Below are 27,003 nucleotides of genomic sequence, written 5' to 3' on the forward strand. Positions count from 1 at the left end.
GACTGAGGCGTATGTGAAGGATAAAACCTGGTAGCTTGTCTCTTTAAATCAGTGCTGCAGCGATGATATGCCCTCCAGCGCTCGCGGTAGGAACCATTCCCACCTCTGCAGCAGGGACCCCTCAGCTCCACCCCCACTTCTCCTCCACCTTTTGGTATCGCCCACGCTCAAGTGGAAACTTATCAATCGCCTTGTTGAGGGGGGACAGCACAGCCCAGCAGGAATTTAGCGCTCAATTTTAGGAAGATTTTGAAAAAAACCTGGTACTCGTTTAGTTTGTCTACTAAAAGGCCTGGCTCTCACACTCAGCACTGAGCCTTCCACGCGCGCCTTGGTGTTCGTCTTCCACACGGATGGAGCGTTTTTCTCCGCCTCATTCCCGTCCAGTCTCTCAGATGATGGAACGTAGAGGCGCCTTTCCTCACCAGTTGCTCTGGTTCAGTTAGGTAAGAGTGTTTAGACGGAACAACCAGGCTCCGTTTCGAGCCTCTCCTGGCATTTCGCTGTTAATATTCTCCATGTGAAGAGGCTCTGCGTTAGAGAGCTAATTAAGAAGCACTTTGCAGCAGCAGCCTAGCTCTGTGTAGACCGAGCTTTGGGGTGTTGGCTTGGATTACTCACACACGCCACTGTGACTAACCCCTGACAGTGGAAGAGGCTGCAAATCGGTTTCTAGTCTTTTTTTTTTTTTTCAACGCCGGTTCTTTATTTTTCAATCCAACGAATTGAATTTTTTCAGCTTCTTGTCGTCATCAGGACGTCACCTCTGTCTTTTTTTCTATCTTTCCTTCCACGCGTACCTGATCTCGCTTTAGATTCGCACCGGCGTTCCCCAAAATCTCAGACGCACGTCACGCCCAGCGCGTGACTCCGCAGCCTGTGAGCATACTGTTGGCGCGCTCCGTGCTCCTTCATTGATGACCCATTGGCTCGAGCGCTTCACCTGAACGGACTCTCTCTGCTCTCTCCTTTTGGTCGCGCGCGCGCGCGCAGATGGACGCGGCGGCGGGTGCAGCGCGCGCTGCCTCCTGTCGCCGCTCGCGAGCCGGACCGCTCTCCGACCACGTGCCCCGCGGCCTCCTGCTGACGGACTGCGAGAGAGCGCACACACCACTGCACTGAAGCTGGAGCGCGACTTCGCAGAGCTGATGGTGAGTGAACGGACATCTGTTGGTCAGCTGGGCTGGAAGGAAAGCGGTCAGAGCCAAATCCTCGGGGCTGATCAGTTTACGCATACAGGTGTATAGAGTGCAGAGTTAACAGCGGAGCAGATTTAACACCTGCGGTAAAGAATTAACAACCAACAGTGTGGAATGAACTCTAACTGTTGAATAAACAGCCAGAGTGTAGATTTAACACCTGCAGTGATGATTCCGCGGTGCAGATTGAAGGCCTGCAGTGATGAATGTGCGTCGACAGTGTTGAATTAGGAGTGTATGCTTAACACCTACAGAGTAGAATCAATACAAACGATTAGAATTAACACCTGCCGATTTAACACCTGCCAAAGTAACAGTGTAGAGTTAGCACCTGCAAAGTTTAATACGGTGTAGAATCAACAATTGCGGAGCAGAATTAACAAAAACACTGTGGAATTATCACTTACAGAGCAGAACGAACATGGCGTAGACTTAACACTTAGAGTAGAATTAACACGGTGTAACATTAGTGCAGCGTAGACTTAACACTTAGAGTAGAATTAACACGGTGTAACATTAGTGCAGCGTAGACTTAACACTTAGAGTAGAATTAACACGGTGTAACATTAGTGCAGCGTAGACTTAACACTTAGAGTAGAATTAACACGGTGTAACATTAGTGCAGCGTAGACTTAACACTTAGAGTAGAATTAACACGGTGTAACATTAGTGCAGTGTCTGCTTAACACTTAGAGTAGAATTAGCACAGTGTAACAGCTCAGTGTAGACTTAACACGGTATAACATTAGCACAGCGTAGACTTAACACTTAGAGTAGAATTAACACGGTGTAACATTAGCACAGCGTAGACTTAACACTTAGAGTAGAATTAACACGGTGTAACATTAGCACAGCGTAGACTTAACACTTAGAGTAGAATTAACACGGTGTAACATTAGTGCAGCGTAGACTTAACACTTAGAGTAGAATTAACACGGTGTAACATTAGCACATCGTAGACTTAACACTTAGAGTAGAATTAACACAATGTAGAGTTAATGCCTATAGAGTAAAATTAACACCTACTGAGTAGAAGTAACAGTGTACAATTAACAACCAATAGAGCAGACTTAACACAGTGTAGAGTTAACACCTATAGAGTAGAATTAACACCTACTCAGTAGAAGTGTAGAATTAACAACTAATAGAGTAGAATGAACACAATGTGGAGTTAACGCGATACATAATATGCATCAAATTTTTTTTTCTGAAATTAAGTCGGAACAGACCAATAGAACCTGTGATGCCACATATGAAAAATACTGTAATAGTCATAATAATAAATATACAACTACAGTGATTTCAATGTTTTACAAACTGCACTAAATCTAACTAAACAGGCTTAATCATGTTCACTTTGTAATGAAATGTATTCAGTCTGTGTTCTTTAAGCAGAGACTATATTCACAATACACTCAAGAAAGTGCATTGTGACATAATTTATCATGATAACAATAAAATATCATCATATTGCCCACCCCCAATTGACCCCATACACCATGTTCCAAGGTCTGTATTTTACTTTCCTTATATAACAATAATTAAATATTTAAATAATTATCATAAAAAGTACATATGTTTCTTTCCCCTACGAAGAAGAATATAGTTTGGACCTTAAATTGGACCTTATAGACCATGTTGTTCCTTAAAGTGTACATTAATATAGTTTGTGCTTTTGGGAGCCTTAAATCTGCCTGTACTTTGCTTTCTTTTTACTTGGTGGCGTTTGTTTGGTTGTTTAGTGTAGGTGGTCTTACATGTATGCATGTGTTTATTCAGTGCTGGGGCTTTTGTTGTGTAGTTTGGCCTGTAATAGTTTAATTGAATCTTTGGCTCTAGCATGCTGCGGTGCAGGGTGCTTGCCTGTTACTGTTGAAGTAATTCACCCCACAATAAGCAGGTGTTTTTGCGCTTTTCATGGACACTCTGACGAAGGCGGGTAGACCTGACACAGAAGCGTTTTGCTTGGAGGGCAAACCATGCCGGTGAGTGTGGAAGCTAGAGGAGGCGTGTGTTGAATATCAATAGTGGCTGGCAGCTCCCGGTCGCAGAGGGGCTGTGGCGCGTGTGGCCGGGCAGGCTCCTCCTTTCTCGAGCTCGTGGGTCTAACGCTGGGGGGCAGAGGTGCATGGGAATTTAAAAGGAAGCCAAAAAAGGCATAGACCCTCACTAACCTTGTTATTCTGATTGTCTAGTCTACTAGACAAAACATGAATCATTTCAATAGCATGATGTAGGTGGTGGGAGGTAGTATGCAGATGAAGCCCTACCACACCCCCCTAGTGTTTTCAGGAAGGTTCTCCTCCACAGTCTCAAAAGTCTTTATTTGCAGGACTCCCCTGTCTTGACATTAGCAGCGTCATTAATCACAAGCGCTTAATCATGTCTATTTGCTTGCTCTTGGACGTAGTTCCAGCTTGTGCAGATCCCAGGTCGGTCGATATTCTGTCCAGCCGCTCGCACATGTTTGTCAATCAGGTTCAGCTCATGATTAGAAAAGACTTGAGATTACAGCAATTGCAAGAGAGGCCTGTCAGCACCACGGAGAAGGCCAGCAAGGCAATGCATACTTAAGCACCAAGGACAGAGTTGAGAAGGGAGGGACTGTGATTAAAAAAAAATAAATAAATAATGATAATAAAACAAAGGCAAGTAATGACTTTTATTCAAGAAATAACTGTCCTCTAAAAATCCTTAAGTAAAGATCTTTTGTATTACGATTTTGGTTGCTGAGTGGCTAATTTATTTTTTTTATTCACTGACTAGAATAAGTCCAAAAAGTAATAATACACAGGCACATGTAATAATTTAAGTACATGCCATGTTTTTGATTAGACACATCATAAACTGTGATCATCATAAAAGTGATGTGCCTGGTTTGAAAAATGTTTTAGATCACCAACATTAAGAAGTCTAATAGGTGTAAAATTAGCATGTTTTTGAGTGTTGCGTAGGGTAGAAATTTTCCCCATGACATGGAACAACCCTCAAATAAAGAAAGTATTATTTAATTAACTGGCTACTAGTAGTGCTCTGTGGTCAGTCTGCAGTGATAGCAGAGTTGGTCTAAGGGCATCATGCCTTTAATGGGGGGATGAGACAGTTATTTATTATCTCCCACACCTAATTCTTCAGTGATATGATGCAGAAATCAGCTATTCACTAGCTTATTCTTATTTTAATTTTCCCGTTCCAACTTAAATGTTTAATTCATTTATTTATTGCTGTTTAAAGTGGCACAAGAAATGTAGCTTGTTAGCTACTGAGACATCAGCATACTACTGGCAATCTTTCATGCTTATTATGAAGAAAAGGAGCGTAATACACAAACTACATTAAACTAAGACAATACAATGTTTATCATCATTTTCTTTTGTGGTTTCATTGGTCGGGTTGCACAGCCTTCTTGCCGGATTTTCTTTTTTTCATAACTCTGTGTGGAGTATGCATCTGAAAATCCTCTGTTTGAAGGGCCATGTAGCCGTAACACTTCACCCTACTCCACTATCTTAACATAAATTGGGATACTCTACCCCTAGGTGTCAACATGCACAACAGAGGGCTAAGGGCTAAGTGGTCGGGGCAAGGGGTGATATGGGATTGGGCCTAATTCTGCTGTCAGGTCAGTGTTTTTTGCATACTGGCAATATCCATGATATATAAGTAACAAAGTTGATCATGATAACGATAAAATTTAATCACATTGCCCCACCTCTGAGGTTACCAATACAAGTGTGTCATATATATCGTTATTGTGATAAAAGATGTCACAATTCAATACAATATGCTTTTCTGAACATATAGTGGATATCAGTACTACTCACAGTACACTGACCAACTGCATGTTTCATTATAACGAGAGCAAAATTAAATCCCTTTAAACTGGATTTGGTGCAACACAGTATGTGAGACATTAAAACAAAAATGTTCACAGTTTTTGATAGTATTTTTAAAAACATAGCATTAGTGGTTCTTTTTTGTCTGATCGATATATCATGACATATTGTGTATCATGAAAATGTCTTGAAGTATTACAATATGTTTGCCATATCGCCCACCTCTAGCTTCTGATCACAAAGGACATCAGGTCAGCCTCTTTCAGCTCTGAGAGAATATGCACATGTTACAAAGCATATTAAAGATTATCACAAATCCCTTTCTGTGCTTGTAATTTGGCAAATGTGATTGCGCACTGTAATCTACAGTTGTATGCCATATGGGCTGGATTCAGTGAGTCATTAGCATTTTTTGCTGCAAGATGAGAATGCTGCAGTATTTGTGGTAAGAATCTGAGTCTGGTGCTTGAATGATGTTAACCTTATTGGTGTTTAAAAGTGTACATCCGTTTGCAAGGTCAGAGTGTAAGAGAGAAAAGGAGAGTGTGAAACTGTATGTATGCATGTGCCAGTGTGCATCTGTGTTGCCTGAAACAAATACATGCAGTCATCTTCTGTCAGAGAGAGGGGCTTGCTCACTGGAGCACAATGATCGACCAAGTTTTGTCTCCGAGTTGAGTATGCTCACTGAGGCACACTGAAGGAGAGGGCAAGAACGTTCACACAAGAATGTGTGAGTTAACTCTGTTTTATTACACAAGGAAAATCATCACTATCTCAGTAGATTTCAATACACTATTTGTTGCAAACTTAAATGCTTATTACATGCTTATTATTTAGTAACTGTGTAGAAAACAAAGCAAACTGGCTTTGAGTTAGTCTTAAGTTATATGAATGAGAAATAAATGTATTTTTGTGATGGTCTGCACAAAATGAATGATATCATATGATATCACCCATCTCTTGGTTTAAAGACTGACGGTTTAATCACCAGATCATCAGATGATTGTTTTTCTGACTTGAAGAGCTTTACTGTTTGATATTTTCTTGACATTGTGCTCCTATTTTAAGTATAAAGTATAAGTGGTTTTCTGTTCTGTGGTTCGACATAGTCAGTCAGCAAAATGACAGATTTACCTTGCAGGATCAATAAAGTACATAAAGTGACATATAGAGCTCTTAACTGCCTTCTTTTATTTAGCATAATCTTCCTTTTGATGTAATCTTTATATTTTATTGGTTTCAATTTTCAGAATTTACACTGGAGATCTTCTACATTTTTCTATTTTTACATTAGCTTAGACCTCTATAATTGACCTAAACCCTGAAACATTTTATTTAATATTATTTCCTTCCTCTTATGAAGGTGCACCCTTGGCTGGTGGCTGCATTACCTAGAGCAGTAGGCTCCTCAAGCAAAAACAGGGTCAGTGAACAGAATGCTAACTGTCCTTACTGAGTAAGTGATGACCTTCTTTCCCCGTGTGTGTCCATTGGCGGAGCTCTGCGCAGCTTCGGCTAAACCTTCACCCTTTGTGCGCTGACCTTTTTTCTGCCCGCATGCTGATTGGCTGGAGCAGGCTAAGCAGCTAGTGGAGGATGCTGAGAAGGTCCTTTCCTACCACACAGCCAGTCCTGTCATCTCTCCCCTAGTGCTGAATGTCTTACAAGGGCTCTTCTCATACTAGAGGAAGGCAGTACTTTGACCTGATTTTTCAGAAGGCATTTTCTATGCTGGTCTACTTCATTTCTTTAATATTTGTCCGGCACAAGAGCACATAAGATTATATATTATTATAATATTATATCAGTGTATTTGCAAAAGAGGTGATTTATATTAAGCCTGATACTGAAAGCTGTCCAGTACCAATTTACATACAGCGCTGGGCAAAAGTCTGAGACTACCATTCATTTATTTCCAGTCAAAATGGCCATTAAGTATAAATTATTGGTTTTTCAGTGTCAGGAGAAAAAGCAAAACACATATATTTAGCACAAAACATATATTTGTCATTACACAGAAGTTTCAACAACTAAATATAACAATTTTTTCATACCTTCCATTTTTTACTTTCCTTTTAGTTTTTGAAAGAAATTTGAAGGAATACTTTTTAACACCTCAAATATCAGCCTTAGGCAGTTTAAGTTCAGTGATAGGCAGTTTTCACACCTAGTTCCTTTGCTGAAGTCTGTACTAGAGTTTGGGTTTTTGTGACAGGTTTTATTGGATTTTCACTATAACGCCTGAAGTGCACCAGATTATACCCATGAGTGCTTTTTTATTGGTCAGGAATTTTGCAGGGTTACTGTCACAGCTGCCACAATTTGAGATGAAAAATTCCAACTATATATGAAACTAGAAATGCTTAAAGTCTGTGTGTATCACAGTCAAGGCAACAATAGTAAATCTTACTACTTATCTGCTTCTTCATGATTTGTCTGTCAGTTAGAATGTAACTAATCAGGTGGCTGATGCAATACATTCTCGGTCCATGTGCCATAATTAAAAGTAATTGCTTCTCTTTTGTGTTATTGCTTGTCTGTCATTATTAACAGCAGCACATGCTACAAAAACAGTGTGATCGTTTGTCAAACGTCAGCTATTAAAACAGGCAGATACAGCACTGACTGTTAGCAGAAGCAGAAAAGCATGCTCTGACGTTGAATTCCCTTGTTTGGTGCAGACCATCACAATAATACTTTTCCTTTTCAGTAACAGCTCCTTGACAGCTTCAAACCCATAGTGTTGAGTTGTCTTTTTACAGTGGCAGGATGGACACAGACACCTGTGAATTTTTTAGATCTAAAGCAAGAATGGAGCTTGATTTTCTCTGAGATGAAAGCTTTAAGTGCTGTTATCTGATAAGGACAGTTCTATGGTCTACCAGGTCTTGCATGGTTGTTAGCAGTCCCAGTTTCTCTATATCGCTGAATAATTTTTGAACTCCAGTTCAAACTCCTGTTTTTTCACCTGTTTACTTTTGACGTTCCCCTTCCTTCTTTAAATTAAATAAATGAAGGGTCTCTGACTTTTGCACAATACTATATGTATCATTAGAGCAGTAGTTGTGTGATTTGTGTAGTTAGGTTGTTGCTAAGTGAGTGTCCAGGTTGACTTTTTTGGCATCATACAATAATTAAAAATAAAGGTGCCACAAAGGAACCACTTTTGAGCCTTTCAATGAACGGTTCATTTTTGTAAACATGTTGATCAAATGTGAAGAACCTGTAAAGTTTAAAGGACCTCCACATAATGTAAAGGTTCTACATCAATAAAAGGTTTTTCCTAGAAATGTATATCCGAGCCCAGAGCCATTTAGCAAGAATTTAGTGTGGCTGGGTTTTGTGCTCAGCCATGTCAGGAGCTATAGCACTGATGTATATAGAATTTGTGATGCCTCTGAAAAAGGACAGAACAAACCTAGACGTCAGTGTCACTAGAATCCTATCAAATCCTGTCCGATTTATCCAGGATTCTGAGGCCATCCTTAGGAATCCTTAGATGGCAATATATCTTCCTTCTAGGAAACCAAATCAGTGATTGAATTAGTAGTTAAAATAGGTTTTTATTTTTCTACAATTCATCAGAGCATTCATTTCCCAGCCTCCTTCTCTCTGCTCTGCAGAAAATTGCCCCACATCAAACACATTCACTTGGTTATGATGGCAAAGAAGCTCATAGATCATTCATGGTGTACAGTACTTGTTAGTCTCTGCATTAATGTAGAGCAGCAACTTCAGCTTGACAAATTAAGCATAAATAAGTAACCTAAGGCTAGTAGTTTCATTCTTTTACTGTCCCTTTGCCTTATGTGTATAGTCACTTTCCCCACTGTTTTACAAATCAGGATTAAAACAGCATTCACAATGTGTAAATAAGCATGATAAAATAGCAGATATTGTGGAGAGGCTGTTAGCAAGTATTCAAGCTTTAGTGGGAGGTGGATGTCATGAGATAATGAGTAGTTGTGAGAGGTCTCATCTGAGGTATGAAACATGTGTTGGCTTCTGCTGTGAGCTCCAGCCCTGGCGTTGGGGGAAGTTAACTTGATTCTTGTTCTTAGCTTGTCTATCTTGACAGTTCTTGCACATTGTTCATACTAGAATGTCACAATCCATTCTAATACTTGAAAAGATTTATATGCCCACCATTACACATTTCTGAGGTGAACTGAGTATCCATAACAAGTACTTTAAATAAAAACTGCCCTCCCACCCCACTGCAGTATTTTCATAACTTTGAGAGAGTGTTTGATGTAAGTGACCTCTTGCAGTAATATTTCAATATTTTTCCACCTAAGCTCTATATGCTGTGTCTGTGTTGTATGGTTGATTACCATGAACAATATACACTGCTCAAAAAAATAAAGGGAACACGTAAACAACACAATATAACTCCAAGTAAATCAAACTTCTGTGAAATCAAACTATCCACTTAGGAAGCAACACTGATTGACAATCAATTTCACATGCTGTGAAACAACAGGTGGAAATTATTGGCAATTAGCAAGACACACTCAATAAAGGAGTGGTTCTGCAGGTGGGGACCACAGACCACTTCTCAGTATTTATGCTTTCTGGCTGATGTTTTGGTCACTTTTGAATGTTGGTGGTGCTTTCACACTCGTGGTAGCATGAGACGGACTCTACAACCCACACAAGTGGCTCAGGTAGTGCAGCTCATCCAGGATGACACATCAATACGAGCTGTGGCAAGAAGGTTTGCTGTGTCTGTCAGCGTAGTGTCCAGAGGCTGGAGGCGCTACCAGGAGACAGGCCAGTACACCAAGAGACGTGGAGGTGGCCGTAGGAGGGCAACAACCCAGCAGCAGGACCGCTACCTCCGCCTTTGTGCAAGGAGGAACAGGAGGAGCACTGCCAGAGCCCTGCAAAATGACCTTCAGCAGGCCACAAATGTGCATGTGTCTGCACAAATGGTTAGAAACCAACTCCATGAGGATGGTATGAGGGCCCGACGTCCACAGATGGGGGTTCTGCTTACATCCGTGCAGGACGCTTGGCATTTGCCAGAGAACACCAGGATTGGCAAATTCGCCACTGGCGCCCTGTGCTCTACACAGATGAAAGCAGGTTCACACTGAGCACATGTGACAGATGTGACAGAGTCTGGAGACGCTGTGGAGAGCGATCTGCTGCCTGCAACATCCTTCAGCATGACCGGTTTGGCAGTGGGTCAGTAATGGTGTGGGGTGGCATTTCTTTGGAGGGCTACACAGCCCTCCATGTGCTCACCAGAGGTAGCCTGACTGCCATTAGGTACCGAGATGAGATCTCCAGACCCCTTGTGAGACCATATGCTGGTGCGGTTGGCCCTGGGTTCCTCCTAATGCAGGACAATGCTAGACCTAATGTGGCTGGAGTGTGTCAGCAGTTCCTGCAAGATGAAGGCATTGAAGCTATGGACTGGCCCGCCCGTTCCCCAGACCTGAATCTGATTGAGCACATCTGGGACATCATGCCATCCACCAACGTCACATTGCAGCACAGACTGTCCAGGAGTTGGCGGATGCTTAGTCCAGGTCTGGGAGGAGATCCCTCAGGACACCGTCCGCCACCTCATCAGGAGCATGCCCAGGCGTATAGGGAGGTCATACAGGCACGTGGAGGCCACACACAATACTGAGCGTCATTTTGACTTGTTTTAAGGACATTACATCAAAGTTGGATCAGCCTGTAGTGTGCTTTTCCACTTTAATTTTATGTGTGACTCCAAATCCAGGCCTCCATTGGTTAATAAATTTGATTTCCATTGATGATTTTTGTGTGATTTTGTTGTCAGCGCATTCAACTTTGTACAGAACAAAGTATTCAATGAGAATATTTCATTCATTCAGATCTAGGATGTGTTATTTGAATGATGACAAATGATTTGTGCTTAATTTGACAGATGCTGCCCCTTCAGATGAGATAATACTAAAGTTGATGTGAGCTAACACTGGAGCGGAATAGTGCGGTATTACATAGTAAGGAGGGCTTGTCGTCCTTTAGGAAAACTCAATTATAGCAACGTAAATGGTATTCACAAGTGTGAAGTGTACAGTCCTGTTTAATCTGACTTATTTATCAGACTAACTGGCTTGACATAATGTTAAGAAAGGCAAATTTAGCTAGCTAACAATCTTTGTGTTGTTCTTTAACTCCTTAACAAGCCAAAGTGTTATTATACACTTCTGTAACCTAAGAATAACTCTGTTAGTTTGCATTGAAGTCCCTGTAGTTACTGAATACTAAGCCTTTGTATGAAATAAACCTGGAACGTCAAGGAGTTAATGTAATGTATTGTTAGACATCATTGTTAAAATAAGCCTTAGTACATACTGTAAACTAAGTTTACCTTATATAGAAGTTGTGAGTTTGATTGCCCTATGCTTCCAAACATGTTCAGGAATGAATCGAAAGCACTAGATCCACTAGATGTTCAAGTGTCAGAATTCCTCAGCAGCACTGCTTCTGGCTAATTTACTACCAACGTCATTTTTACTGCAGCGTTTTTTACTCTGATTGACGGAGGGAGTAGAGCTTAGAGATTGTTGCTGAGCAGTGATTGCTTGAGAGTTATGGCAGTCGTTATTTTGCAAATGGTCAATACGTGACTTTCATCTCAGTAGTTGCAAATGGAGGTGACAGCAGGCAACCAGTAAGCAGCGTGGTTTGATGGGGCAGGGGGTGGTGAGCACTTAAATACAGCATGACTTCATGTTTCCTGATGCTACCCCTGGAAAGTTTCCACCCCTAGTGATTTGCCTATGCTGCCTATGCCAAGTACTACTACTGCTAATTACTGGATAATAGGTATCCAGCAATGGAAGTATATTTCTTTTGCACTTACTGAAATAAGCCATGCCTGTCCAGTAGTCCTGCTTTCCTGTAGCTGTCGGTCACCTGGATGACTCACCATGCGCACAGAATGTACAGTGCAAAGGGAAGAGGTGTGGTCAGCAGGCTGGAGATATATCACTCAGATATTGCAGAAGAGACTGTCAGGATTTCACAGTGCTGTTTTTTGTAATACTTAGAGTGTATCTTTGGCGTATTTAGATAGAGGAGGAGGGAGAGAGGGGGAAAAAAAGGAAAGAGAGAAAGACCGAGTACCAGAGGGGATTGAGACTCTCAGTTAGACAACAAAGGGGAATCTTCAGGCTGGGTGATAAAATAGATACACTGAAGGAGAATGATATGTACGTGTGTGGGTGTAGTCTTTTGCCTCATAGAGACAAAGCTTCCTCTCACTATCAATTTCTTCCACTCTTTCTGTATGTTCTGTTGTTCTCCCAGCCTCTTTCTCCTTTTTGTATGCATGTACTTTTTTATTTTTAAATGACTTTTTATGATTCCTTTTGTTGTTTTGCAGGATTTGAAGAGGGTGCTCTCCTTCCCTCCGTATCCAGGGGACTACCTGCACCCAGTTGTGTATGCATGCACGGCAGTTATGCTGCTCTGCCTGCTGATATCAATTATGACGTACATTATACACCACAGGTATGTGTTTAATAATACTTTGTGACATGTAGCCCATAACTCTCTGTGCTAATTGCAAGGTTAGCACCCTTAGAAAACCATAATTTTCTCATCAAGATTAAAGTCTTGACATAGTCATAGTTATTGCCAGCATTAGCAAAATGTGGTATAATTAGGTACTAATTATTTATTGTGGCTCACTGAATTGAGCTGAGAAAGTCTGTCATATTGCATATGCTAAACTCTCTAAATCATGTTTGTCAACACCATATTTGTGGTCACAAAAGGAAGAGAGTATATTTCATTATGATTTGAATTGGATAAACATTATTGCTGTACATGCAGTATTGTTATCTTATATTGTGGAAATTTTTAATTGTAAACATAAGTCATTCTGTAACTGACTATGCATTTAAATATGTATTTAAAATGTATAACAAAATGAAAGGTATTTCTCTTTTAAGGGTTAGACTGCAACTAATAGTGCCATAAACTGCAACAAAGTGATAGATTATTCTGTGAAATAATTTGTAAAAGATTATTAGATGTAGTGTTAAGATTGAAGATCTGAAGGCCGATGTACACTCACTGGCCACTTTATTAGGTACACCTAATAAATTGTTCAATTGCTGATTAACACAAATAGTGAATCAGCCAATCACATGGCAGCAACTCAATGCATTTAGGCATGTAGAGGTGGTCAAGACAACTTGCTGAAGTGCAGACCGAGCATCAGAACGGAGAAGAAAGGTGATTTAAGTGACTTTGAATGTGGCATGGCTGTTGGTGCCAGACGGGCTGGTCTGAGTATTTCAGAAACTGCTGATCTACTGGGATTTTCACACACAACCATCTCTAGGGTTTACAGAGAATGGTCTCAAAAAAAAGAAAATATCCAGTGAGCGGCAGTTGTGTGGATGAAAATGCCTTGTTGATGTGAGAGGTCAGAGGAGAATGGGCAGACTGGTTTGAGATGATAGAAAGGCAACAGTGACTCAAATAACCAACCAAAATCTCTGAGGAATGTTTCCAACACCTTGTTCAAAGTATGCCATGAAGAATTAAGGCAGTTATGAAGGCAAAAGGGGGTGCAACTTTTTTACTAGCAAGGTGTACCTAATAAAGTGGCTGGTGAATGTAAAGGCCCATGCTGTCCAAAAGAAAATTCAACCAGTTTTTCCAAATTTCTGCAAATTCAGGTGCTGAGATGTAAACAAAGTCATTCAAATAGGCCTGATGGGAAATGGTTTATTGTAGAGAAACTTACAGATTTCATTTTAGTGGTTGTGAGAAGAACAAAAAGCCTCAAAAAGCAAATATAGCTGTGATATTTACTGTTCCAAACCTTCAGTGAGCCTACTTCTGTGTACTTTAAATATAATGTTGATAAAGGTAAAAAAAAGGGGTCTACATGGAAAAACCTATTCCTTAGGAGATTTTTTTTGCCTTGCAGCACCATAGAAGTACCCCTCTTTCATGAATGGGTTCAAAAAAATGTTCTGGTTCCTATCACCACCAATATGAACAGTTATGGATCTGTAATTTTCTCTGGAATGGAGCATTTCACATTGTGTAGGTCTTAACCGTTTCATAATGCATTTTAAAAATTGGTGGAATTTCACTTTAAGAGGTTAACGATAGTTTTCCCAGTTATTTTCATTGCAAATGATCTTTGCTGTATTATGTATTTTTGTTGCCAAATTGCTGGAGATTGTCTTTGCCGCTACATGGCTGCAGCATTTCAAACACAGTTGTTCGCAGAGGACAGCCTCGGTGGGGCGATTTTTTGGGTCAGATTGTCATGGTGCAATATTCTCCCTGAGTCACATTACTAATGTTTATAGTTTCATGGCCCTGACTGTCACAGCTGAGCCCTGTGAGTAACATTTGCTGCAAGGAGAGAGGGCCTACTGCCACCCTGAAAGGGGCAATGCCAAGTTTGGTTTGCTAGAGCCCAACAGCCCTGTCTGAAAGGCACTTTTACTCCAGGACAACAAACAGTCTTTAGTCATGACATTGTGCTGAGAAGCCTACAGTTTGTCAGCAGCCCACAAACCCTAGACTTATGGAGTTATTAATCTGAGGACATATTGTCTGTTATAAATGTAACTTTGTGATTCAGGAACTGTATTGTGTTCCTCTTTCAACACATGGCTGTGATAAGAAGGATTGACAGTACAGATTGAATTTTTCCATAACTACATCACTGTGTAGTGTTTGGAATAATCTGTTCAAATCCCAATGAATTGAGTTTAGAGTTTCGACTCACTACATAATGTTGTGTTTCCAGCTTAATGATGAAACTCTAAAAGCTGGATAGCTGAATTCCAGAGCTCAACCGCTAAAATGATGGAAAACATCTTGTTTTTAACACTTAAAACAACCGTCTCACAGACTGAAGTTTCACAAACAGGGGGATGTGATTAACACACACATTGTTTTAGTGATTGTCATCTTAATAGGAAAAAGCCATGGACCCCAGAGGTAATGTGTTTGCGGTAGCAACTTTTTTAAAAAAGGAGGGGTAAAAAAGTTTTTAACAAAAGATAATGAGTTACTCAATATTATTTGAGTAAATAATAAATGAATTATTTAATTAAATCAAACAATGCTAAAATAAAGCATGTAAGCCATACAGAATGCATTATTAATCTGCTGCTGCCCAAAAATGTCTGTCTGTGCTGACCAGCTCAGAGGAGTAAAAGACACAAACAGTGCTTTTAATCACTATTTCTCATTTTCATTTCCCCTCAAATTATTTGTATATAGCATGTTTGTATGAAGTAGTTTTGACACTTTATTGTAGGCCTATTTATCTTTTGCTTTTTTTTTGAAAACCTAAAATGACACAATATCTTCAGTGGCTGGAATTTCAGTTCATGACTAGTTGAATGGGATTTTCGCCTGTGTCTTCTTTACAGCTTGACTTAACTTGAATAACCTTGCTGTTATGAAAGAATGCATTTGTGGGCAGAGCACAACTAGGTCAGATGAAGTGTAGGACAACTTAAGGGGCCCTAAGGGATTAACTTCTTTCTTGTCCATTTGTGGGTGAAGCGTCATCCGAATCAGCAGGAAAGGATGGCACATGCTCCTGAACTTCCTCTTCCACACAGCCATGACGTTCGGGGTGTTTGCAGGAGGCATCAACCAGATCAAGTACCCTGTCGTCTGCCAAGTGGTGAGGCTCCTCCTGCTCTAATCACCCCAATTCCATGACTCAGTCATCCCACTGCATTATCTGTGCCCTGTGTCCCCAGCTTCTAGTGTAGAGTCACTAACATATGGCCTCTCTGGCTTTTCGGTTGGCTTTGCTACCATTTACCAAGCCACTCTGTCCCCCCACTGCCTGAGCTGCTGGGCAGTGAGAGGATAATGTATTAGGTTTGGGGGATTGTTTCCATAATGCAAGCTGTGTTCTTCAGTACGCACTGTTGGCAGTGCACATTACCGAATCAGACTAATTTGATAGCATGTTTGTGTCAGTCGTGCAGTAATTGTACATGTTTGTGCAGCTAATGACAGCTGAGTCCTGTTATTTTTAGCTTTTTATTAAAAAAAAAAAAAAACAGGCCTTAGTGACTTTGTACATTGTTCTGTTCTGTGTGTATGTGTTTAAAAACACTGTTCAAAAGTTTAGAATTAGTGTTTTCATTACTGTAAATCCAGTTTTGCAGATAAATATTTGAAATGACTTTAAAAATGCCAGTGCTCTTTAACATATGTTTAAAACAATTAGTAGAGAAATTTGCAAGTATCCAGATAAATGGCTATAGAAGAATGTAAAATAATTGAGAAAGCTGTATAACATTGAGACTGAAGTTATAATACATGCAGAATGCATCATATTTTATAAGTGGTGCACAAATCTCTAGGCAGATAACTTGACAAGAAATTCTTATCCTATTTTGCATTTACTTCTTAGTATAACCATACCTTCTTGTATATAGGTTATGTATTTCAATTTGCATTATATACGCTTTTAGTAAATAAAATAACAACAAACTAACAACCTGACAAGTGATTCCAAATTCCCAAACAGTAGCCTGTGCCTGGGTGTGCACATTTTTTTGAGTGTGGTTGTGTTTATTGTGTATTGGCAGCCAGCACATTTTTTTTAGCATGGTTGTGTTTATTGTGTACTGGCAGCCACCAGTGTTCTTGTATGTGTGTAAGATTGGTGAACTTGCCGGCTGTAGTGCTGTGTTCGCAGAGGCAAGGAGGACACCTGCATGGCCCAGCTGTCTGAGGAGGATTACTTCAACCACTCCACACAGTGCACCTGGGTGCTCTCTTCCCCTTCAGCAAGCAGCACTCTGCACGCTCTCCTGCATTCAGAAGAGGCCATCCGCTCACCACTGAGCTGCACTGCTATTACACACTCACCCCAGTGCCCGGATTGGCTGCGCTTGTGTTCACTGTCTTTGTGTGTTCTTCTCCCAGGTTGGCATCATCTTGCACTACTCCTCTCTCTCCACAATGCTTTGGCTGGTGTTCACTGCCAGGAATATTTGTAGAGAGGTCTGTAAGGCTCCGCCCCCACCTCAGGGCAGGGATCCGCCCACACAGGCTCGCCCCAAAGCCACCTTGTTCAGGTAAACCAACAGAGAAGTGGTCCAGGTCATCTTGCATTCATTTGTGATTTCAGTCCAAAGATGAAGCCAAACAAGAGCCATTTTGATCAATACTTGGCCCTGTCCTTTTCTGTACTTTGATCCACAGACCTGTCAATCACTTTATGGCTTTAAAGTAAACATTTATGTACAGAAAGTAATATGATAAATCCGCAACTCAAAAGACTGTGCAGTAATATTTGAAGTTGAAGCTGCTCAATAATACAAAGCTTAGATTTACATATTACTAATTCTACAGTAATGTTGCAATACATTACAATAATTTACATTATTTAAAATTAGTATTGTTATTAATTCATTTATTTATTTGTTAATATAATTATTATAATACATGTTTAGCTAAGACTGTTTTCACACTTTGTTCCAGGGTATATTGTACACAAACATGATGGAGGAAGTCGTAACTAAATTCTCTTTAATTTCATTATATGGTGAAAGTGTACTGTTGTTCTGAATGAGTGTGATGATTTATATTCCATTTAACATGTTCACAAAACATACAGTATGGGTATTTGCATCACATTCTTTAGATTTGCGTCATTGAGGTGTGTGTGTCTCATGTCTTTCTACTAGCCACTGCACAAGAACTATTAGGAAGTGACACAGCTGACCTGGTCCCCATTAAAAACAGCATGACTTGGTCCAGTTTATTTATACTATCAGTGACACAGCCCAGAAATCAAGCACTATTTTTTTACTTTATTTATTAGTAGCACTGGGATTTACTTCAGCTATTTGATATAGAAAAGGGTTTAGTCTTTTATTTTATTATTATTTTATTTAGTTTAGTTGGAAGCCTGTTCCCACCAGGTAGTTAAGAAAAAAAAAAAATAATAATCTTTAGTCAGGAAATATATTTGTACCATAATCCATTGAAATTATGCTTTCTAATTTGTATTGACTCCACACTCCCCGTCTCGTCTCCAGGCTTTTATGTTATTGTTCTGCTTTAAAACATTAGATCATGAAAATGTACAAATATGTACTTTTTACCTGGAAAAACTTATTCAAGGTTCATAAATTGACTTTAAAACCATTGTTACATTGTCTGTACCTTGATGAACAAAAAACAGAACCTTTATTTCTAACAGTGTATTTCAACATAGAACATCAATATTTTGATAAAATAACAATTTATTTTGAGTTACTATGTGAATATTGTGAGAAAATAAGCAATTATTTCAAGATACTAAGTCACTATTTTGAGAAAATAAGTCATTACTAAGTGAACTTTGACATACTGCTGCCAGAAGCAGAGAAGGGAAAAAATCGACGGATGTTTTCTCCTCTGCCTGAAGGGAATGAGCTTCCATACCTCATTTATTTGTAAGTGGAACACTTACAGTTATTACTGATTCATTCAGCTGAACTTGCAAGAAGGGCAGGCTAAGGACCAGCACAGTGTTCAGGCTGAAAATGAAAGAATATTGTTTGGAAGCCTTTTGAATCCTTATCCTCTGATACTAAGACTTTGTACAGAGCCTGATGCACTACAGAACATGATATCTTGGCAAGTGAAATCGAATTAATATGTTTACTTATAGATCACTGTAGGGTTATTATAAGGTTATTCAGTCTAGTTCTATATATTTAACATGTTTAATAAAGTACAACTTTTTAGAAATAGGCTGGGTAATAATATACTATTTGTAATGCAGTTTCATAAGAAGACAGATATATTGTCTAAAGTTAAGATGATTTCAGATTTCAAGAGCAGTGTATATTTCTTCACGCACTTGAACTGGGATGTACAAAGTGTTTCTACAGTGGTAATAATGTTATCACCCAAGTTAAATGAAAGGCTGTCATCCCACATTTCTAATAAAGGCTGTGAAATATTTCCAGGTTTCATCTGCGCTGTATAATTTCAAGACTGATTATAGCTTAGCCTGTGCTAAAAGTGCACACCCTTATAAGTGAATAATAATAGGGAAAGGTAGCTTTAAACAGAATATTGAGGAAAAATTCAAGAAACAAGACAGCAGCAGAGAAAGACAAAGCAGGGGTGACAGGCAGTTACCGGGGCAACAGCAGCAGGTGTCAGAGTGATGCAGAGTTCTGTGTGTTGTCACTCATTATAGCAGGCCGGTTTTCAGAGACAAATCAATTTTAGTGAGGATAAGAGAAAGCCCATTTTCCTGCTGTCTCCTTGCATTCGTCCACCCATATCCAGAATATCTGTAGTGTTATCTCATTTCTCCCCATCTTCTCATATTCTCTTCTTTTTGTCTGCTTTTCAGATTTTATCTGGTCAGTGGTGGGGTCCCCCTAATTATTGTGGGGGTCACAGCTGCTGTTAGCCTGGACAATTATGGGAGCAGAGACGATGCCCCTTAGTAAGTACATGGTTCACCAGCACAAGCAGGAGATCACAAGAGATCACATTGATTTTCTGCCTCCCTTGCTCTCCATTTAACATTTGTTCAAAGCATTTGTTGTTAAGCACTTTGTTCAAAATGATGATTATAACTGGGGCTCTGAAATGGTGGTCACTGGTGCGTGTAGATAACAGCTAAAAACCTTAGTTGGATTTTAAGTCAGCACCCTTGTTCCTTTGGACCATGTTTATCTGTTGTAATGTGTTTACACAGTGAGTTCATAGTGAGGCAGTAAAGAAATCCTCGCAAGCATCACAAATTCTGAGAGACATAGCTTAATTAGTAAGACAGATTTCCATGTGGCATGTGATTTAATGAAGGAGTGCTTTAATGACATTGTTGACTGCGTTGTTGATCTCTCTCTCTCTCTCTCTCTCTCTCTCTCTCTCTCTATTCTCAAGCTCAACAGTGCTCTCTTGGCATGAAAGTACTGGGTGATCTACCACAACTAGACTTAAGATAGATGCATGATAAACATGCATTCATAGTTTGTGTTGTGATGTATCTCAAGAAGTAAGAGAACACCACAAACTGAAATTGAAATGAGATTTTTAATATAAAAATATGTTTAGAATAGAATTACAGGAACATAAAAAGAATTTAGATAAAAATAGAGAATAATTGTCACATACGCACACAGGTCATCATACAAGCACATAACCTCACACACAAAGAGTTAGCTAAAGTAAAATGAACAAAGTAGGACCAAAAATAATTGTGTTGATCTTAAAACTCCAGGAGCCAAATGTGAGAGACAGGTGAACATAGTTGAGAAGTGAGAGCACCTTCAAGTGTCTCCTCCCACATAACACACCTTGGACAAAGCAGTTATAGCTTAATGCAAGTGAATTAATGTAAAGTTAGACAAACTATGCATAAAATTGCTGATTTGTCAGTACATAGCCAAAACATTATAAGTCTTTGCAGTTCAGTCCACGAAGATAATGTCCATCATTAGGATTAATGACCTTGAAGATCCCCGAAAAATCTCCACAATGCCACCTTTCACCCAGTTCTACTTCCATAGGACATATCTGGTAGCATAGTTTTGGAGAGTTTGGCTTAAGCAAGTATTCATTTCACACTATTATGTCCACAAAGAAGTACCATACAAACATGCCACTTCTCATAGAGACACAAAAGCCAATGAAATATATATCTAAGCTTAAGAAATGCTTTCTAAATCTCTACCCCTTCAACTGTTGAGTTAATATTTTTGCCAAAGAAATCAACACTAAACAAATAAAAAAGGACAATAGAAATAATACAATTAATAATACAACAAAAAAGTATGTTTTTACATTAAGCCTTTTTTTGCTGTAAACTGTAGATATGCCATAAATCTTGCTGACTGCATGATCAGATTTTTCATTATTACTGGCCATTATAACTAGCTTATGTACAATGTATTTGTAAATAAATCTCTCTTTGTGGTTTCAGTTGTTGGATGGCGTGGGAACCAAGTCTAGGAGGCTTTTATGGCCCCACTGTCTTCTTGGTCCTGGTGATGTGTATCTACTTCCTGTGCACATTTGTGCAGCTGAAGCGACACCCTGAGCGCAAGTACGAGCTGAAGGCTATGACCGAAGAGCAGCAGCGGCTGGCCACTGCCGAGATGGGCCACTGCCACGCCGGAGAGCACGGAGAACATGGGGACCACTCAGGCTGCACAGCCATCACGGCTTCCATGCTGGCCAATGAGCACTCCTTTAAGGCCCAGTTGCGGGCCACTGCCTTCACGCTCTTTCTCTTCCTGGCCACGTGGGCCTTCGGGGCACTGGCTGTATCACAGGGCCACTTCCTAGACATGATTTTCAGCTGCTTGTATGGAGCATTTTCTGTCACGTTGGGGCTCTTCCTGCTGATCCAGCACTGTGCCAAACGGGATGATGTGTGGCACCGCTGGTGGGCCTGTTGTCCCTCTAAACCGAAAGTGGAGGTGAATGGAGAGGCAGCAGGCAATGCTGTCACTCAGATTCAAAGCCACACCCCTCCTTCCCACAGCCAGACTCAAATCCACTGTCCAGCAGATCCGCCTTGCCCTGCTAAACCTTTACTCTCCCCTCACCTCCACACTTCTTCACCCCATTGCAAGCTTGGCACCTTGCCCTCCGCTCAGAACCATGCTAATACCTGCTGTGCTGCTCTGCACACCTCATCCCCCATGCTAGGCGGCTCCTCCCGCCCTCAGTCGCTTCCTGATGAACTGCCCCGGCCTACTCTCCCCCTTCAGAGTTGCCTGAAGGATAGAACTAAGTCACGCTCCTTCAACAGGCCACGCCCCTGCCTTAGGGACTACGGCTACCATATGGCTTCCACCAGCATGGACGGCAGCGTGCACAGCTCGCACCTGGACAGTCCTCACAGTGTCCGCCTAGACAACCCACTCACTTGCCATACTTCACACCTGGACAGCCAGCTGTCCTGCCACAGCCCTCATCCGGAGAACCAGTTGCGCTGTCCCAGCCCTAGCCCACACTTGGAGGGCCTGGCCTCGCACAGCCTGCATGACAGCATATCCTGCCATAGCGTGCACCTGGACCTGGACGGACACGATGGCCACACCTGCCACAGACACACCTGTTGTGCAAAGGCTGACCCTTTCTCCAACTTCTGCTGCCCCAAAACGGATCCCTTTGCCAGCACTTGCCAGCCAGAGGACACCGACCCGAGTTCCCTGATATACAGCAATGCTAAAACAGCCGATAAAGAGGAGGACGTCATTCTGCACTTGGATATCCCCCCTCCGCGGGCCGCCCTGTCCTGCTCTCAGGCCACTCTCAGCAGAAAGGGCACCCTTGGCCGTAGAGGGACGCTGAGCCGCAATGGCAGCCTGCATGAGGACTACGCCTTCAGTTCAGATGCCACAGGTAACATTAGGACAGGGCCGTGGAAAAACGAGACCACTGTGTAGCCCTGTAACTGATGGTTAACAGCCTGTTTCTTTCTCCCAAGTTAAACTACTGTGTAGTCCCGGCCCAGGGCTGTTCCCAACAAAAAAGGCCCTCTGACCTCTGAACTAAACTACTGTGTAGTCCTTCTGCTGTGGCTCTCATCTGCACTCTCCCCACAACCTCACAACCATCACTTTTACCACTAAATAGAACTTTGTGGCTTTAAAAACCTCCTCTCGAATCCTAGATTTCACCATATTTTGCTTCTCATACTCTACTCACTCGTGTCCATTCCTCAGTTTAGCCTGTTGAAAATGTTTTGTCCACAGATACATTTTTGTTTGTGATTCTGACAGTTGATTTTTTTGTACATTTAACTGTTCTTGGATAACGTACATAATGTGCAATTACTTCAGTGTGAGTGAATGTGTGTCTGAGTGCATGTGTTTGTGTGCATATGCTACATATGTACATGTGGTAACATGCTTTCCTGCTCATGTATTTACATACCTGTTGAGGGTTTAGTGCAAGGAGGGATTTATAATAGTTCTAGATTTTTCGCCAACTGTGATCACACCAGCACTGTAAAATGATGTATTTTCACGAAAAGAAACAAGCTATGAATCGTCACTGAGAAAATGTGGATTTGATGCAAATGAAATTAAGTCACTAGGAATTTCATTGATTTATATTTGCCAAAAGTTTCTGTAAAGAACCCCAGCACCAGTTGAAGTCTGATCCTTGACTATTCTTGACTATGGAGATATTGAAAGTATTGTCCTTCACCATTAAGCCGTGTTGAGGGTTGCTTTTTTCATGTTTAGCCATGAAAACAGCTAAACAAACAGTCTTTTGTCAGTTACCATGGTGACAAATCATGAAGAGAGGTACCCAACTAGCATTCTGGACCGCACATAATATGCACATAGTGTTTTCTTGCAAGATGCACATCTAAATCAATGGCCTTATTAAGTCTCAGTTATGCATTGATCTAGAGTTTTATGTTGCACTGAATCATTCAAGCAGATTTAGCATAACAGCATACATGAGGGACGGGGTAGTTCTTAAACATCGTAAACAAAGTCATTGAGCATCAGCAGTTGAAGCCTCACATTTTAAAGGTACTCTTTTTTGTAGGGCAATTTTCATAAGGCTACATCACACTTTTATAACAACTTACATAATTGGGGTGTGCATTGCTACACTTGTACCTTTTTAGGTGACAGCACTGCTGTTGCACAAAAAGTTAGCATCATGAAGTGGACTATGTTCCAAACAGATTTCTATTGAAAAATAGCCAAGGAAGATTGGTAGATTTCTGTGTCAGTTGTGTAACATAACAGAGACTACTCCAGACAAGCTAATTAGCTAAAACTACAGCTAACCAGTACAACACTGGAGACACGTCTTCTACAGGTGGTCAGGTGGTCATTGGACAATGTGCTAACAAGTTAGTTTGTTAAAGAAATATACTTCAACTTTTTTTGGACCAAGCTTACACCTGCCTAGCGTGTTTATTGTCTTTGGCAAAGTGCTCGTATTTGGGAGTAGGAACATTACGTACTTATTCACAAATATGAGTGAATTTTGACGTTACACAGTTGTGTAAAAACAGAAAATCTGTGTGTAACTTTGTTGCTCTGTGTATTTTCTCCACCTTCCCATGATTAAAAAAATTCATTTGAAATTAAGCTGGGACTTACTCATAAAATTCCTAATAAATTAGTCCCAAACTACCTATTTTACTATTTTAACCTTTTAAGATCTACATAATTATGGAACTAGAGGAAGTGCAACAAATCGTATACCTTTTAGATGTAAGAATCTTCCGGTTAATCTTAAACAGCAAAAAGGTGAGAGGAGCTTTAAATACATTTGGAAGGAATGGCTGTTAAACATGTGATATTGTAAATTGGCATTACTTTATAGCAATTTTCACTCACTGTTCTTACCTGTTACAATCTGTATCCTGATGACTTTTATTAGGACCACAATGATTATGGCTTATTTAAATGTATGCAAATTCTGTGTGAATGCAGTCTTAGTTTATCTAATTGTCAAATCTATCTCTCCATCCATCCATGATGAAATGCAATGAATACCCAAAAAAGAGATTGCAGTATTTGAATACTTGTAACTTAAACAGTTAACAGAGTACTCAGGTACCTGTGCACATCCCTGCTACAGAATCATGTATAAACACATAATCCAGTAGGTGTCTTTTGTCATAATATCTGCAAGGTGACATTTAGGTTGTGTCATGACACTTTCAAGGGTGAGATGACGTAGACGTTTAAGCAATATAATGATAATAATGACCGAGCTTGCCAAGTCCGGCTGCTTGAACAAAAGAAAGAATTTCTGTTAAAATAAGCTTCATTTTACCAATTACAAGATTTAAACTAGGTCACATCATCAGCATCATGCTAAGCTGATGCACCCAGAGCTACAAAGTCAGTTGTTTTGACCCAAAACCATCATGACAGAACCCAATGTCAGAAAAAATCAACTTGGGATCAACTTGACAAAGCAGACCTTGATGACATATGATGCCTATTGCAAAAAGCCTCTATAAATGTTTATGTAGGTTTATGTCAGTTGTCAAGTCAAGATGTCGTGTGCCTTACGAACATTGCCCTATAGTAAAATGATACTCTCCTAAATTAATCTCAGTTTTTAGTCACCACTCTTAATATGATGCCAGTCCCCAGCTACCCACTTCCCTTAAATTCGTCCTTTCTCACGTTTTCTTCTGTAGCATTTGTCTGACCAGTGTCAGCTCCTCTTTGTATGAACTGACTGAAAAATGCCGAAGCTGTCAGGAATGAAAATGTTGCCTGAACTGAAAGCTTATCTTACTGTGAAATGTGCAGCAAAAAATGTACACATATTAGTCACATGATCATAGGGAATACGCCAGTAGCTACACATTTCAGAGCTCGTATGTGGTGTAGAATTGCAGTCTGTCACACAAGAGACATGTTAATCCTGTGAGCTAGATATCTGTCTTGACATTTGTTTTAAATAGAATGCGCCATATAACTGATGGGGATGGCCATGAAAACAACATGTCAGTGTTGGAGACATGCTAAACATTTCAAATAGTCTATTCCTCGTTTTTTGTTCTGTTGTGTTTCTCTGTGAGCTCAGGGATCAAGTTGCATTTTTTCACCAGTAAAGCCACGCAAATACTGTAAGTGCATGCGATTAACTGTCGACCCCTATGTTACAAAAAAGGAAAGCCAAGAAGAACTGCAGCGAGTCATTTTATACACTGCCCACATTGACTCTGTCTCTGCCCCTTTAAGTCTGCAGACGAACTTCACGTGCCCCCTTTACTTTCATTTATGGGAAGAAAGTGAAATGTGTCTACCTGCATTTTGTTCCATGTATCGTGCCATTCGTACACCCACCTCTTTTTGATAGGACATGAAAGCGCTGCATTGATCTTTGTACAGTACATGTGATTTGTGCTGTGACCTAACCCAAAGCCAGCCATTTTGTTTCTTTTATACATTTGCCACTGTTTCCAATAAATGTATTTTATCACCACGTTCTCGGCTTGCTGTCATTTTTACTCTTACAATGCAAAACGTGATGAATTTACCTGATTGAGATGTGCACCTAATTTCCACATGAATAATATACATTATGTCAATGCAATTATTGGCAAGTGTACAGCTGCACTAATGGACTGGAGCCACCATTGCCTAGGGTTTATTTTTAGCAAGGGAATTTGACCCCAGAGTTCAAGGCCTTTCTGTTTTTTTAAAGCCCCTTTCCTAACCAGATCAATTGTTCACTGAAGCTTTTCCACAGCAGGATGTGAAGGTCAGTTTGTTCAGCCTACTTCAGCCTGGTGTTCAACACGAAGCTGAGACTCAGCCTTGGCCTGGCGTTGGGCGTGTGCTCATCATCATGGCTGTTTGTGTCTCGGCTCGTGCTGACAGCTTACAGGGCTGCAGGGCTCCGACGATTGTTTATTCATCAGTCCCCTCCACGCTGCAGCTGATCCCCTCTCATGCATTCTGTTGTCAAGGACTCTGCCATCAGCCCTGGCACACTAGGAATCAGAGGATGAAGAATGGCCTGCCTCTTTGCTGAACTGGCCTCTGAGAGAATTTTTAGCCAACGGAGAAGTTCCTACAGTCTTAAAAGACAAGGTTCTTAAAGAGTTCTTCAGTAAAGGCACTGGTTTTATAGAAGCATGACAACTCAAAGAACCGTTTGAATCTTAAATGGTTCTTTGTAGTTCTGAAAATAGTGCTTTTTACATGTCATTCTAATTATGGTACACTTGTCTCCACAAGGTTATGTTGACCAGTTATTTGGTTATTTTCATTTATTGTTATCATTATTGTTTCTTTTATGAAGAACTTGTACATGGAGCCACTCAAAAATGCCAAAAAGGGTTCCGATATTCAGTCATAGATCCTGTTCTTGGTACTTTTTCAGCTTTGTATTGTAAGATTAGTAAAGATTCTCAAATCAAACCATATTCGTGTTTTGACACTGTAGGCAACCTGTTTAATTTTTTGAAGAACTCCCCTTTTGTTTAATTGAAGACAGAACAGCACATAATG

The 27,003-nt window shown here is 40.4% G+C and overlaps 1 protein-coding gene across 1 annotated transcript; it reads left to right on the plus strand.

Moving 5' to 3' along the window:
• Window positions 1–123: 123 nt before the first annotated feature.
• On the plus strand, window positions 124–25,975 carry adgra1a (adhesion G protein-coupled receptor A1a). Its single transcript, XM_017695959.2, has 7 exons — window positions 124–446; window positions 994–1,151; window positions 12,408–12,535; window positions 15,572–15,695; window positions 16,958–17,109; window positions 19,389–19,484; window positions 20,967–25,975. The coding sequence occupies exons 2-7, from the start codon at window positions 1,149–1,151 to the stop codon at window positions 22,438–22,440; spliced, it is 1,977 nt and encodes a 658-aa protein (XP_017551448.1). The 5' UTR covers window positions 124–446; window positions 994–1,148; the 3' UTR covers window positions 22,441–25,975.
• Window positions 25,976–27,003: the final 1,028 nt, after the last annotated feature.

This window comes from Pygocentrus nattereri, chromosome 13 (assembly GCF_015220715.1).
Source record: "Pygocentrus nattereri isolate fPygNat1 chromosome 13, fPygNat1.pri, whole genome shotgun sequence".
NCBI classification, from domain to species: Eukaryota; Metazoa; Chordata; class Actinopteri; order Characiformes; family Serrasalmidae; genus Pygocentrus; species Pygocentrus nattereri.

Excerpts from the sequence above, each read along its gene's own strand:
- adgra1a (XM_017695959.2), top strand. Across the intron at positions 12,536-15,571 it reads ACGTACATTATACACCACAG|CGTCATCCGAATCAGCAGGA; the intron begins GTATGTGTTTAA and ends TTGTGGGTGAAG. Across the intron at positions 19,485-20,966 it reads AGCAGAGACGATGCCCCTTA|TTGTTGGATGGCGTGGGAAC; the intron begins GTAAGTACATGG and ends TTGTGGTTTCAG.